General features: G+C 33.9%; 2 protein-coding genes across 6 annotated transcripts; both read right to left on the bottom strand.

Annotated features, from left to right (window-relative positions):
- Positions 1-364: 364 nt before the first annotated feature.
- LOC114316332 (anthranilate phosphoribosyltransferase, chloroplastic) lies at positions 365-6,143 on the bottom strand. Of its 3 annotated transcripts, none has more exons than XM_028262993.2 (10): positions 5,662-6,143; positions 5,449-5,592; positions 5,152-5,313; positions 4,969-5,052; positions 3,794-3,982; positions 2,963-3,053; positions 2,731-2,790; positions 2,527-2,645; positions 2,082-2,216; positions 365-700 (listed from the first exon to the last, which is right to left on the bottom strand). In XM_028262993.2, exons 1-10 carry the CDS (start codon positions 5,857-5,859, stop codon positions 662-664), a joined length of 1,221 nt encoding a protein of 406 aa, XP_028118794.1. In that variant the 5' UTR covers positions 5,860-6,143; the 3' UTR covers positions 365-661. The 3 variants fall into 3 exon arrangements, with proteins under 3 accessions (XP_028118794.1, XP_028118791.2, XP_028118792.1); XM_028262990.2 differs by having other exon boundaries at positions 365-696; XM_028262991.2 differs by lacking the exon at positions 365-700 and adding an exon at positions 1,488-1,988.
- Positions 6,144-7,934: 1,791 nt separating this feature from the next.
- Positions 7,935-14,443, bottom strand: LOC114316333 (uncharacterized). Of its 3 annotated transcripts, none has more exons than XM_082900587.1 (11): positions 14,088-14,423; positions 13,008-13,125; positions 12,509-12,841; positions 12,043-12,076; positions 11,721-11,948; positions 10,163-10,252; positions 9,008-9,073; positions 8,813-8,904; positions 8,676-8,723; positions 8,433-8,554; positions 7,935-8,287 (listed from the first exon to the last, which is right to left on the bottom strand). In XM_082900587.1, the coding sequence occupies exons 3-10, from the start codon at positions 12,838-12,840 to the stop codon at positions 8,437-8,439; spliced, it is 1,008 nt and encodes a 335-aa protein (XP_082756713.1). In that variant the 5' UTR covers position 12,841; positions 13,008-13,125; positions 14,088-14,423; the 3' UTR covers positions 7,935-8,287; positions 8,433-8,436. The 3 variants fall into 3 exon arrangements, with proteins under 3 accessions (XP_082756713.1, XP_028118796.2, XP_028118795.2); XM_028262995.2 differs by having other exon boundaries at positions 13,008-13,097; XM_028262994.2 differs by lacking the exon at positions 13,008-13,125 and having other exon boundaries at positions 14,088-14,443.
- Between the last annotated feature and the right edge of the window lie 330 nt (positions 14,444-14,773).

Below are 14,773 nucleotides of genomic sequence, written 5' to 3'. Positions count from 1 at the left end.
TTGATGTTTTGTTTTTTGTGGCTAAAATAGCCTATTTTGTTTTTTGTGGCTATTTTAGCCCCAAACCAAGTTCCCAAACAAAGGCTTAGTATACACACTAGTGTACCAACTAGTGTTATGATATCATTAATATCCTTATTTATTATACAAATTACAAATATCCAAAACCTCTAAAATTATACCACATTATCTGTTTAATAAATATAGTATTATTCTTTTTCAAGATGGACTTAATTTATAGTCCGATCATATCCTACCAAGAGTATAGCAACAAAGCGCTGGTAGTCCAAGATTCAATAAATCCCTAGTGACAGATGTTATACACAGCTTCAAGAGTAAAATTCTCGCCGACTACAAAAAAATGTAAAAAAATCACCATCATGTTAAGTTAGCCATTGAACTCATACTCGTTACTAAAGTAGAGAGGTGTTTTCCAGAGTGATGTGTTTCATGCACAACACAGGAACACTCAACAGTGATAAAACAATAAAAGAGAAAGTAGTGAAGAAGTTGATGGAGAATTCATCGGTTGTGGAGTGGATTTGTGCCGCTGGGTGTGACTCTCTTTTGTTCTTCAACAACAGGACTATGGTTGTTGCTAGGCATTCCACAGTTTATGAAATTGTTGCAGCTCTTCTTGCTTGTCTTCAGTGGCCTTTCTTCAATGGTCGATGAGGACGACTCGTTGACCTCTACCTGACTACTAGCAAGTATTAATACAAAGTGAACGCTCAACATCAATGGAATAATAATACAAACCAGAATCAGTGAATTCTTGCAACTCATTTCCTTGTCTTCTTTTCTTTGATGTTTAAAAGCAGAGAATAATGTTTTTAAAGTTGTAAAAAAACAGAGAGAGAAGCTGGGCTTCCTTTCTGGATTTCTTTTTTGGGTGAATACTTTCTGGATTTCTACTCACACACCCCCCCATTATTCATGTACTGAGCCACCAGGGGGAAACTTATCTAGAGCTGCGCGAATGTATTGTCCTTACAACAACTGATTATCCAGTCAGCATCACCCACGTCACAACAAAAATATACAGGCATCCAAACCAAAGTAAAATCATTTAACTTGGGTAAATCATACTTCGATTCTTTTAAGGCTGTGTACGGATCAAAAAATTTAAAGAGAAATTGGCAGATTTAAAGGAAATAAAAAGGAAAAATTAGAAGTTGATTTTTTTTTCCTTCATATTTTTCTTTCCCTCCACAAATCCTAAATCCGAACCTACCATCTTGGATATGGGGACAGAATAAAATTTGAAAACAAAAAATATGAATGAAATATAAACTAAAATTATGGAATAGTTGGTAAAACTTTAATACAGGAAACATTCTTCACCTTTTAAAAATGAAATGTTTTGTTTAGTCAAATAAGCTTATTTTTTGTATATTACAAAAAATATTTTTCATTGACTTTCATTTTCGTTGTACCAAATGTCTTAATAGAGCGTAGATTTCAAAGAAATGATATAAGATGCCTCGGAAATCTTCAATCACCCAAACCATATTGGTCCATAAATTGTTATTCTCCCTACAATTTAGCCATCTTAATGTTGTATTTGGTTGAGAATTTAGAGAGGAATTTAGAAAAGGAAAGGAAAAAAGTGTGTGAAACTAGGTGAAATATAAGTATATTTTATTCACATTTCATCTACTTTTTTCATTTCCTTTTCCAAATCCATCCTCAAATCCCCCAACCAAACAAAACCTAAAGTTACATCCAATATCTCAGTGCAATCAAATGATATGGACACAAGATTATACATCATTATAAAACTGGTTTAGGAAACAGCCCAAAACAGGTTTGGGGTTTCATGTCTCAAAGCAATCCCAAACCGCACAATTTGCATGAAACACCCCCCCCCCCCCCCCCCCCCCCCCCCCCCCCCCCGACGATACACACAAGAAAGAAACACAACAGTCACAATTCTGCAGCTGATGTTAAAAGACCAGAGGCCTTGACAATAGGTTATTTTTAATCTCCTGCAATGATCACAAACCAGGGAAGAGAAGTATGAAATCCAAGTTATCTTCAAAGGTGAAATGAAACAGGAAATAGAAAGCAAATTCATTTACCCTCGACAATTCAATCCAGTGGTCAAGTGTGTTGAGAGCCTTCCCTGATTGATGGGTTTCACGTGCCAGTGCTACCCCTTCTGCTAGGGTGTTAACACGTCCACTGACCAATAGTGCCGCTGCTGCATTCAGGACCTGATTTAATGCAGACACAAGAAGTAAAAATTTTAATGTGCAAATCACTACAATGGTGTCACAGACATGCTGACGAAATCCAGATCTCTCCAATTCGAATTCATCTATCCGAATAGCCATATCCTTTTATTTTCTGCATGCATTATTGTAGCATATAAACTTGAGTAAATCAAAGGATTTGTAATGGCAGGAGATCAAAACCTGAGCTTTAATCCTGCTTGTTTGGTGACCACAGAAATTATCTTCTTAAGATGAGAAATGACAACAAAGTCACAAGGAAGTCATGATGAAATAGTGAGAGGGAACTTACAAATGAATCTGCTATGGATCCTCTCTCACCAGATAGTACACGCCTTAGTACCTCTGCATTGTATTTTGGGCCTCCTCCCCTCAAGTTCTCCAAAGTGCAGCGACGAATACCAAATTCCACTGTACAGACGAGCGAAACTTCAAAAAAATATTATGTACAGTACACGCATCACAATACATATAAATGAGATAAATAGTTAGTTACATGGATCAAAAGAAAATTTCTCTATCTTTTCAGGTGTGATATCAAGAACTACTCCGGGGCCTGCCAAAATATAACAAGAAAAAAAAAAAGAAATCAAAATGTAAACAAAAAGTGCACAACCAAATTACAAGACGGAAACACCAGAAAAATTAGCTGCCCATGTATGCCAAAAGCCGTAATGACATGAAATTTCTTCAAAAGAGCTTCAAGCAACCAAAAAATTTGATCTTACCTAGAGGACTCATTTCATCTAAGCCCTCTGAGTGAACAACTAATGCTCTTTTCATGCCGTACCTTTGCAGTGCTTTAGCCATCTTATTGACCTATCCATGAGTGAATAAGCTAATTCCTTAACATTGCATAGAGACGTCAAGTGATAAGTCATTGAAACAATTATAAGGATTAGATTTGTTCGAAAGCTGTCAAATTTACTCCACATTCCTGAGACAATAAACCAATAAATACATAATTTGTGCGCAATACAATGATAGACACCACTCGATGGACAGGAATCACAGGACAACAGACAGACCTCTTCAAAGAAAAGCATGATATGATCACCATCTTTGAAAAAATCAAGAAACTCACAGCTGCTAGTTCTACTATAAGAAATTAAATTCAATCGTTCTCAACCTTTAGTCTTTATATGTATATATGCAATGCATTCAGAGCCAAGAAAATATGGGGGAAAAAGAAGAGAAGAAAACCAAAGAAGCATTGCATATATACAAATCACTCTTTTTGCAGCTTTCTAAGGATTTACAAAATGGCAGAATTGCACACGCAAAGTGTGCGCACTGCCAATAGTCTTGTGTAATGTCAAGAGCGTGAGATGAAAATCTACGATGGGCTACATAAAAATTAATGGTGCGATAATACAGATCAAATCTTGGATTGTTGTCTGCACAAAGTCATTGCGCTTAGACTCTCTTATGCTTGACAACCAATGCCTATACCATACTTAGGCAATGTGGGACTTAGCCTATACCATTGCACCAATCAACAACCCCTACCAAGTTATAAGTGACGAAATAAATAAATAATTAAAGTAAAAACAACATACTAAGTCTTCCTTGTATACACCAACAACTGCAAAAGGTACCCGTGCTGGATTCAACATTGGACCCAGGATATTAAATACAGTCTTCACTCTTAGAACTCTCCTCACAGGTGCAACAATCTTCATCGCTGGATGGTATTTAGGAGACATCATAAAACCAATTCCCACTTCTTCCACACACGTCTTCACCCCCTGATCCATATATAGAACGAAAGAGAATCATTATCCATCCATGGCAAATCAAAGTTAAAATCTACCAGTCTACAGTCACATTTCTCTATCAGATTTAACAATGAAAATTCCACTGCAAATGCAAACAAGTCTTTTAAGCTGTAAGAGAAGAGGGATTCACAAATTTATATACACATTCATCAAACGTGCAGTTTCACAAATCAAAATAGATAACATAAAACGAAATTCATATGGTCACTAACAATGTCTTGTTTGAAATTCATATGCAAAAGGTAAACCATGCAGATATCCTGTAAAAGAAATTGTCCCATAAATTGGCAATTTGTGAAACCCAAAACAAGCACTTAATTTGTAATTGATTAGTAAAACAAGCAACCTTCACCAAGAACATATACAATTTCATTTCATGATATCCAAAACAATATTCCTCCTCAAGTCAATATATCTAGATGATACAATAAGTGAGAGAAAAGTGAACATGAAAAGAAGGCAAAGTTCAGTGAGCTCCTTTTGTAATTTGCAATGCTAAAGGATTAGTAATTTCTTTCCTTCACAACATTTGAGAGGCAAAACACTTTTTATAGAGCATTACACACCTCAAGAATTGATAGTATTGGTCAATGGAAGAAGGAAATAAGAGGAAGTGATGATAATACATGGGGCACATAGGTTCTAAATTTAAAATTAAAAAAAAAAACAAAAACAAACAAAAACAAACAAAAACAAACAAACAAACAAACTTTTACATTCAGCTCATTCTACTGCGCTAATGGTAAATAGTGGGCTCATCTCTTTAATCAAAATTAATAAAGACGAGTCTCTCAAGGAATTTGGGTAGCACTTTATTTTTCAATTTGGAGAGCTATTATCAATTTGTAAATCTCCAAGGTTAAACATCCCATCAAGCAATGAAATTTTCAAACTACTGTTGAAAGTTGTGTAAATAACAAGCTGCCTCAGGCTTTTCACAGTATTGATGCACTGACCTCAGGCTCCAAGTCAATGACTACTCCCAAAGCTTCCAAAACATCGGCACTTCCACAAGCAGAAGAACTTGACCGGTTTCCTTGCTGCAAGACAGATTCATATATGCTGATTCTAACTGCTTTAACTCCTAATAAACAAGTAATCACATTACATCAGCTCCACCACAAACAAAGAGATTTCACCTTTGCAATTTTTGCACCACAAGCCGCAGCAAGTATGGCGGCTCCTGTCGAAATATTTACGGTGTTCGCTCCATCACCCCCTGTCCCAACAATGTCAACCGCATTATCCATCCCTTCAACCTTCCTACAGCATTTGATCATAGCTCTAGCTAGTCCTACGATCTACATACCAATAGAAAGCTAATCACAATTCACGAACTAGAAAGAAAGCACATTAATTCACTAGAACAAGAATAGATTGAATTCCAGAGATGAGAGTGTTTGTGTGTGTGCGTGTGTGTGTGTGTATATACATACTTCTTCATAGGTCTCTCCTTTGGCTCTTAATAGAACAAGAAAAGCACTAATTAACGCTTCGCCAGCATCACGAAGCAAGAAGTCAAGGGAAGCTTCAGCCTCCTCTTCAGTCAAGTCCTCACAATTCAACAAACGCTCAATCAACTGCACAAACGAGATCAAACAAGTAATCAAACATTGCTACATTTTTCTCAGCAACCAAACAACTTGTACCTGTTTTGAGGACGATACAGGAAAATCTAGTCGAGATCGAAAGCGAGGGAAATCAGTGGCTAGAGAATTCAATTTTCTGGGAAGTGATTGAGTGATCGGGGCACCAAAGAAAAGCTTGCGAGTCTGAGTCGATTCTCGTGAGCGCAATTGAAGTTGAGGAGTGAGAAAAATGGAGCAAGTGTATGCGAACAAAGCCATCAGTATCCGAAACCGTTACCGATGACAGAACGATCTGTGTCGGGTAAAGTAGATAGAGTATGTATAGATAAGGACTTTGAACATGTGTATGGAATTGGGAAGGAAAAGAGAGGTTTTGGGAATTGAATGCATATCTATCTATCTCTAACTACCCTTCTGGATATCAATTAATGTAATAAAGCTCTGCCAATGCCGACGGAGTGAGATACTCTCTTTCTCTCTCGCTTATGGCCGGGCTGCCCCGCTTCAGTTATGCTTTCTGTTTTTTTAAGTGTTATTAGCCTAACATGGACGCAACCCAAAAAATAAATAAATAAATAAATAAAACAAAATAAAATAAATAATAATAATATTTTTTAATAATTTCAAAATATATTCTATTGATTTTATTTATTATTTTTTAACTTCTACAACATCGCTAAAACACAATTCACATAATTTTTAATATTTAATATATCTCCAGAGTAAAATCTTGTTTGGGAACAAGTTTTTTTAATAATTTTTTTTTTAATTTTTTGGCTAAAATATAATGTAAAAAAATAATATGTTTGGAGGACTTTTTGATTTTTTATGAAAATATGTATAAAAAGTAAAGAAAAGAGAATCTTTGACTTTTTAGTATAGATTGTTGACTTTTTTATTTTTTTAGTGATTTTTTAACTTTTTAACTAAGGCCAAGTTTGGCAAGTTAAAAAAAAAATCAAAAAGTTACTCAAAAAGTTAAAAAGTTATCACTATTCACTAAAAGTCAAAAAGTACAACTGCACAACTCTTAATTTTAATTTTTCCCTACACACTAATTTATATAATTTTTTAATATATATTTTTTCATAAAAATTCAAAAAGTTAATCCAAACATTTATATTTTTTCCCTCAACTTTTTAGCCCAAAAAGACAAAATAATCTTGTTTAGGACACACCAAACAATCCTTAAAATCACCATTTGTCAAACGAGAGTTAGGGTTGGTTTGGAATGTCCTAAAAAAGTGCACTTTTTGACTTATTGGTGGGTTTGGGTTGGGTTTGGGTTGAGTTTGATGTGATGTGTTAGAGAGGTAATGTGATTTAAATAAGATGATGTGACTTAAATAAGATAGTGACTTTTTGATTTTTTGACTTATTTAGTACATGTCAAACTAGCCCTTAATTGTAAACTAATGTCCTATGCACACTCAGGGGTGTTTGGCAAAATACAAAAAAAAGTCAAAAGTCAACTTTTTAACTCATTTTGGATCATATCATATTTCACATAAAACAATGAGAAAAAATCAAAAAATTAACTTTTAACCAACTTCTCAACATATTCCTAAAATAAATAAACAAACGTGATAATTTCTTAGGGTTGGTTTGGAATATTCTAAAAAAATACACTTTTTGACTTATTGACTTATATGAGTTGGGTTTGGATTGGATTTGATGTGATGTGTTAAAGAGGTAATTGATTTAAATAAGATAATATTACTTAAATAAGATAGTGACTTTTAACTTTTTGTATTATTTAGGTTATGGCAAACTTGGCCTTAGTCACTCAATTATATCTCATCCTCAATTTGAATGATTATAAAAATATATGATCATTATATATTCTTTTAATATTTCATTCAAACTTTTATTTCTTATATAGTACAAAATCACTAAAACAATAATTCCAAAATAAAAAAATAAAAATAAAAACTATAACTGAATAGAAGATGAGAGTTGCTCTCTGTCGGATTGAATCTACTATTCCTTGAAACTTGAAAAAATTTAACGAAGAAACACAACAAAGCTCAATGAACTACTTTTTTTTTTTTTTGATAACTGAGTGTCCGGGCCAGCTTTCGCGCACCTCGACTAATCTCAGGGCCCTGAAGTTAACGACCGGGCAAACCTCCAGTGGCCCCAAGGTGTGACTCGAACTCGAGACCTGTGGATTTTATCCTCCAAGCTTTACCGCTCGGCCACCTGCCTTGGGGTTAAAGCTCAATGAACTACTTGTAAACATATTTGCGATCAAGTCGGTCCAAGAAGAAAATTTGAAGTTGAACTAGGAACTTAAAACATTACAAGTTGGTGTAAGCAATTGGAGAGATTCATATGAAAATTTTAACTATTATTGATCCAAACAAAATAGGGGTAACAAAACAATGGAGCAACCACTTCTTTTTTCAATCGCAACAGTGAAACTCAAACTCGAGCATTACACTTGGCAAGGGGCACCTCATCGACCAGGGAGCCAACCACTTCACAACCCCCCAAAATAAATTAAATATTTAAGTAGAAAGAAAAAAAACAAAAGTAAATAAATAAAACAAACATCCTTTCTTCTTTAGTGATGTCGCTTCGACTGGTTACAATATCTCCCCGCTTCATCTTCCTCAGATTGCCAAAGAGAAGAACACAAACATCAAATGAACACTTCCTGCTATTCTGTATTCTCCGCAAGAAACTGTAACATTGATCAAAACATCATGATGGTAAAGCAATTTGGAAGTTAAAAAATAGTAGTAATAAAAATAAAAAATAAATAAATAAATAAAAGAAAGAAAGAAAGAAAAAGAAAAGGGGGATGAGATAGAATTTTGTCAAGGTACCATTTTATCTCAAAGACTGGTATGATTGAGGGAACCATCTGGACAAGAGGCAGTGTTTTAATTTCATAATTAATGCAAAGGCACCATAGCAAGGAATATGCATCAATGCCACCAACAAATACCTGCAATTCAACATTACAATTTAGAATTAGACTTAATAAATTGAATTTTCTATGTCTCTTAAAAAAGTAAAATAATATTCTTTTATGCCTCAATGGCGATTAGATGTTCAACACGACATACCAAATGGGTGCATTAGGCATCGATAAGTCAAGAAATGGGTATGGCCACCTGTAACAAACAAAAGTATCCATATATCATGAAAGTATGAAACCAATATAATCATAAATATGAAAGGACAAAAGGGAGACTAGAGTTACCAAAGTGGGATACAGGCGTGAACAATCCACTGGAAAATGACATATACACCGGTCCACAATGTAAAGCAAGAAATCCGGAACCAGGGGAACCGCTGAAAGGAGAGGTACAAGTATTTTAACGATGATTTTATAAGAATCCAAAGAAAAATGAATTGTAGTTAAGAAAAAGGAGAGAATAAGGAATTAGCAAATTACCAAGCAATTTAATGCTGTATCACCAAGGAGCAATACGGCATTGAGTGTATGTGTAAGAATTGTTAACTGGTATCAAATGGAAAACCAATTATTCAAATAGAAAGATAAACTTAAAACAAGGAGAAAGCTTATTGACTTCTGTACAACAAGAACATCAACCACAAAATAAAAAGAAAAAGGAAAAGAAAAAATTATTTGGGATTAGAAGCATCATCAATACTAGAAGGGGACATAAAACAAATGCATGAGACTACATGATTACCACAGCACAAATTGGAGAAAAAGTGTGGCTGCATAATGAAAAAATAATTTGATTTTTAAAATGAGAGGCATTCTCAGTGACTTAAAAGTGCAGGACAAAGCGGCTTCTAAGCTATTGGGCCACTAAAAGTGAGGATGAAAAACATGACAAGAAAGTTTGGCATGAATAATCTAATTCAACTCTTTTTTTTTTTTGGTGTACACGGGGGTGACGCCAGACTACATGGTAATAAGCCGGATAGATCTCACTCCCTGCTTGTCATTCAGTAAAGCCATTGCCATAGATGAAGCGGCAGCTGTTAGAATCTCGCTTCAGGTATCCATACCATCACTAAATCAACAAGTACAGACATTATTCATCATATGGTCAAACATATTCGCACAATCTTCACAACTGCAGATAACAAGTGTTAATTGGAGACATTTTACCATCCTGATGTTGTATCTCCAATTGATTGATTCATTAAACGGTCGAATTGTTACTTATAGTGAGAAAGTTGTCAAATGACCTAGGTTTGCCAACACTATGAGCCCAATGTTCACCACACAAGGACCAACATCGGTCATTGTCACTTATAGTGTTTTCAAAATTTTCATTATGTTTGTTTGCAAAAACATAAAAAATGAAAACAATACCAAACATGCCCTAATTCTCTTTTTCCAAACACCAAATAATCTAAACTATATTTTTCCCATTCAAGCATGAAAGTAATTTAACATCTTACTGTATGCACCAATTTATATTTGGATAATATGTTCACACTCGTCTTGACAAGTAATATACACCTGAGCTCTATTGACACTAGCCGCAGGGGACCTCCAATAAAACTAAAATTAAAAATAGCTAAACATGGAAAATGTAAGCGAAGGATTAGTTAGGTATGCAGTACTTACACTGTTCATATCGTAATCTTTGATGGTTAGAAAAGGAAATATTACGAACCAATAAACACAATCAGTCAGCATCACTGCCCCAGCACTCACCTGTTCATGATGAAACAAACATAGTAAAAAAAATGGACATTTCTACATAAAATAACAAATACAACCATATAGCAAAATGTCATATCATGGTGCCAAGCATAGTAGCAAGTATAACAGAAACAACATTCAAATTTTGGACTCTTTTTTGAAATAACAAAGCCATCATGCCTCAATGATGTTTAGCATGAGTAACAATATGTGAAAAATGGATCCTATACAAAAGGCTGAGTACCAATTGTTTATCTGCATTCCATGAAAGACAAATTTCTCGAGCCAATGAAGCATAGTGAGCCTCTTATCAAACAGATATATTTTCCCCCAAAAGATAGCAAATCTCTACATTTGTTGGTAGGGTCATAAGGTGAGAGTCTGGTTTAAATAATGGTGGTGGTTACCGTAACGGTAGTGGTAGCATCGACGTGGTTGCAGGGTGTAATGGCCGTAACGTAACGGTGGCGGCAATTGGAATCATAAATTTTTAATTTTTCGCACAACTTTAGAAAAACATACCAATACACATATTTTTATTTCAGAATCACATTTATTGAGGTTCAAAATGATTTTTAGTGTTTTTGTTTAATTTTAAAAAATGATTTACTAATTTTTATATTAATTTTAAGTCACTATGGATAATTTTCTTATTGTTGGATTTATTTAATTTTCCTTACTTTACTAATTATACTTATGGATAACTTCCAATTTGTTAAGAATAAAAGTGAAGTATGTTTAATATTAAAAATAATAGTCTCATAAACATAAGTTCAAAATACAAAATGTTAACATAATAATGTAAAAGTACATAACATGAAATCTAAATTTTGTTCAATAAATTTAACATAAAAGAAATAGATATAAGTTAATTTTCAAATATAACTACATAAAAAGGTAATGAAATCTTGTAGAACTTAAAGATTGGACATTCAAAACATATATAGATAAGATTTTTCCTTAAGTTTTATGTAACTAGAAAATAAAAAGAGAAATAGCATTATATACAAAATTTATGAAAATTAATAAAAAAATAAAATAGAAGCGTAACGGTCGTAACGGCCGTAATAGTACTGTAGCGGCTACGTAAAAGCTGTTACGGCCTTCACGTAACGGTTGCGGCCATTATAGTTATGAATTTCTGTCACACCGCTATATTGGCCGTAACAAGGGTGGTAACCACCACAACCGTTATGTAATGACATTACGTAACGGTTGTGGACGCTTTTTAAAACCTTGGATGAGACAGAGGAGAAAGCATGCCAAAAAAAAAACGAAGGGAAGGGGTGCAGATAGAAGACAAATGAGCAAACAAAAAACAAAAACACAGAGAATAAGCTCACGCCAAAAACACAAAAATTCAGGAGCACAACACAACCAACATGTTGATGATTGACAGATCAACACAGAGAAAACCTATCAGTGTCAAACTTCTGTTTTCCCATTCACTGCAATTACAGATTCTAAAGAAAGAATATACCTGGAAAATAACTTGAAAGGCATGACACAGGATGCCTATCATCGGGACATCACCATTCTTCTCCTGATGATTCGAGTTTTTTTCTACTCTAACTCTATATGCAGTTTCCCTGTATGTGAGAGGCACAGATAATCCTTGCTCTGCATCTATTCCCACATAATGACCATTAGAGGCCATACACATCTTGTTATTCTGATAACATCCATAAATGGAAAGCAGTGATCCAAACTACAGAAAACTTACGACAATTAGCATATAGATAGATCAAATTGATACTATAGGAACAAAGACTAAAGATATACAGAGAAAATAGGAAGTGTACCCCAAAATAGATGGTGACCAAAATAAAAGTCCACCTGTTGAACATCCAAACAGCATCATTAAACTGAACTTTATAAATAAAAAATAAAAATAAACTTTTCAAGGTTAATTCAAAAGCTATTGGCCTATGGTTAACAAAATATGCGCATGATAGAATGGAAGTATTCGTCTATGAAACAAATTTTAAAACCCAACTGACAAAGCTGCTATACGATATCTACATGCCATATACTACTTCATTTGTAAGATATTTCAAACATTGATGTGTGTCATAATGTCTTTGTTCATAAATAAGAGAACAAGTAAAGAACATATCTCCATTTCTTTTTCTTTTTTAAATTGTTGATGAACTCGTAAATGCCATCAAGAATATTTTCTGCGTGATCTACACTTTATCAGTTATTCCACTATTGAATCCTCATATGTGTGACAGGATATGATGAGACTAAAGAAAACAAATTACTCACTGAGTATAGTAGTATAATATGGAACATCCATGAACAACGACATCAGCAATGATAGTCCCTAAAAGCAGAAAAAAAGCAATAACTCGGAAAACCAACAACCAGACTGGGTGAATTTCTTTCAGGCATGGCCTCCAAGCTTCATCATGATATAAAAACCCACTTCTCTCTTGCTGAGTTATTTTCTCAGATTCTGAACAATCTAAACATTCATATTTCCATATCATATATAAGCCTATAAACATGGGTGTCAAGACCCATATTGCACAGATCAAGACCCTCAAGTTTAACCAGTAATTCAGAGTAGTAGCATCGCTAGTCCCCAAGATCTGCATCCTGTGAAAAAAGAAAGGGAAAAAAAAAGAATCACTTTGCTTCAATAAGATGGTTAATTTTATTGAATACTTGTACAGCTAGTAGAACCACCATACGCTATGGAAAAAAATTTATCGAAAGAAAATTCTCAACAAAGATCACTGATGTTTGGAAGAGTTTATACTACCGAAAATCTACATTGGTTTTTAACTTTTCATCCTAGCCTTATACAAAGTGATGAAGAGTGCCTTCTGCTTTGTTTTCCAGCGCCCCTCTCCTTGAAGAATAGTATCATCAATGTTATTCTTGCATCAAAATAATTTTGTCCAATATTATATAGAATTACAAAATGACAGAATTTAGATTCCTTTTCTATTGTTGGCATCTCATCTAGAAAGAACTAAGATACATAGAACAGCTACAATTACAGGGGCACTAAAAAAGGGGGCAATTACAAATCAAGTTAGTTGACCATAAGTATTTATAAATATGTAGGAGTGCAACTCTTTCCTGTGTATAAAAATAAAAAATAAATAAAAATAAATACACAGCATATTCCAATTAAGCGAGCATTTCAAAATAAATATTCACACAAGAGGCTTAACAAAAAGATACGAGTTCATGTTGGACACAACTTGACAATCTAGCCACGACCTTGTGTCCAGGATTTGATGAACGCACCTAATGACAGAAGGCCATGTAACATATTAATTATCTAAAGTTATGCAGATTTTAGGGTAAGCCTCATCCAAAGGCCTAAAACACAGTTTTTTAAAAGGGTTTACTATCCATCAAGACAAAGAACAGCTTTTGTCTATCTCACTCACATAAACCATTCAAATTGTAGTTAACAATCCATATGTTAATACAAAGAAATTCAAAAGAACAATAAGCCTATAAACACCACTGTGATTGAGGCCAAAATTATAGCTGCAACAATCTCATGAAACAGGGAAAATGTCTGAGAACATTTGGTCCAAACCCTACCATATACACAAATATAGCTACATAGACACACAGGCGCGTGCGCGCGCACACACAAACACACACACACACACATATTCATGTTAACATGTATCTTGTGCAACAAATACAAACAATTGATATGCATATGGGCTTGGAAATTAACAAAAATTGAGAGGCAATCCAATGACTAAAATGGGTCTTCAAATAAAAACAGAATCATGAAAAACCCACAACAAATAAACATCAACTGATATCAGAAGTTGTAAATCAGAAAAGAAAAATGCGAATTGGGGAAACTTACCGGAATCAAGATGAAGAGAAGGGCGTTTGTTTTGTGGGATTGAAAGTTAGAAAACGAAGAAAATTAAAAAAAAACAAAGAAAGTCAAGAGTGAGAGAAGAAGATAAATGTGTAGTAATAAGGAATACGAGGAGCCCTCATTCAGACAAAGAAATCTGACACGTTTAAATCGCCGTCAATTCCTCTCCAACAAAATCCATATCAACCACCGCTCAATCGGAGATAAATGCGTATGAATGCATTTGTGTATGTGTCTATCGTCTAGATAGAGAGACTCTAGAAGGAGGGAGAGGGAGAGAGAAAAAGGCAATCGGGTGGGGACAAGTGGGGGTGTCGCGTGCGTTCTATAGAGCGCTATTAGCTATTATTGCCATTACGTAAATAAATGCGGACCCACAATTTTATTTTATTTTTGTTATAAATCTTATAATTAAAAAAAAAAATGGGAAATGATGATGGATTAAATTCAAGAGTTTTTTTTTTTAAATCAATTAGTTCTATTAATTTTAAAAATATAAATTTAATATATTATTTAAAAATTAGATTTACGGTAATATTTTTATTTATATTTTATTTTATTTTTTTGTGTTTAAAAAGTAAGATACACAATATATAAAAGTTAAATTTGAAATGAATTTTTATATGTTAATCTTTTTTATTTGGAATAACTTGAAACGTAAAAAATTT

The sequence above is a fragment of the Camellia sinensis genome, chromosome 1 (genome assembly GCF_055761805.1).
Source record: "Camellia sinensis isolate YWXY chromosome 1, ASM5576180v1, whole genome shotgun sequence".
NCBI lineage: Eukaryota > Viridiplantae > Streptophyta > Magnoliopsida > Ericales > Theaceae > Camellia > Camellia sinensis.
The sequence above is the reverse complement of the archived record's forward strand: the minus strand, read 5'-3'. Positions and strand labels throughout refer to the sequence as shown.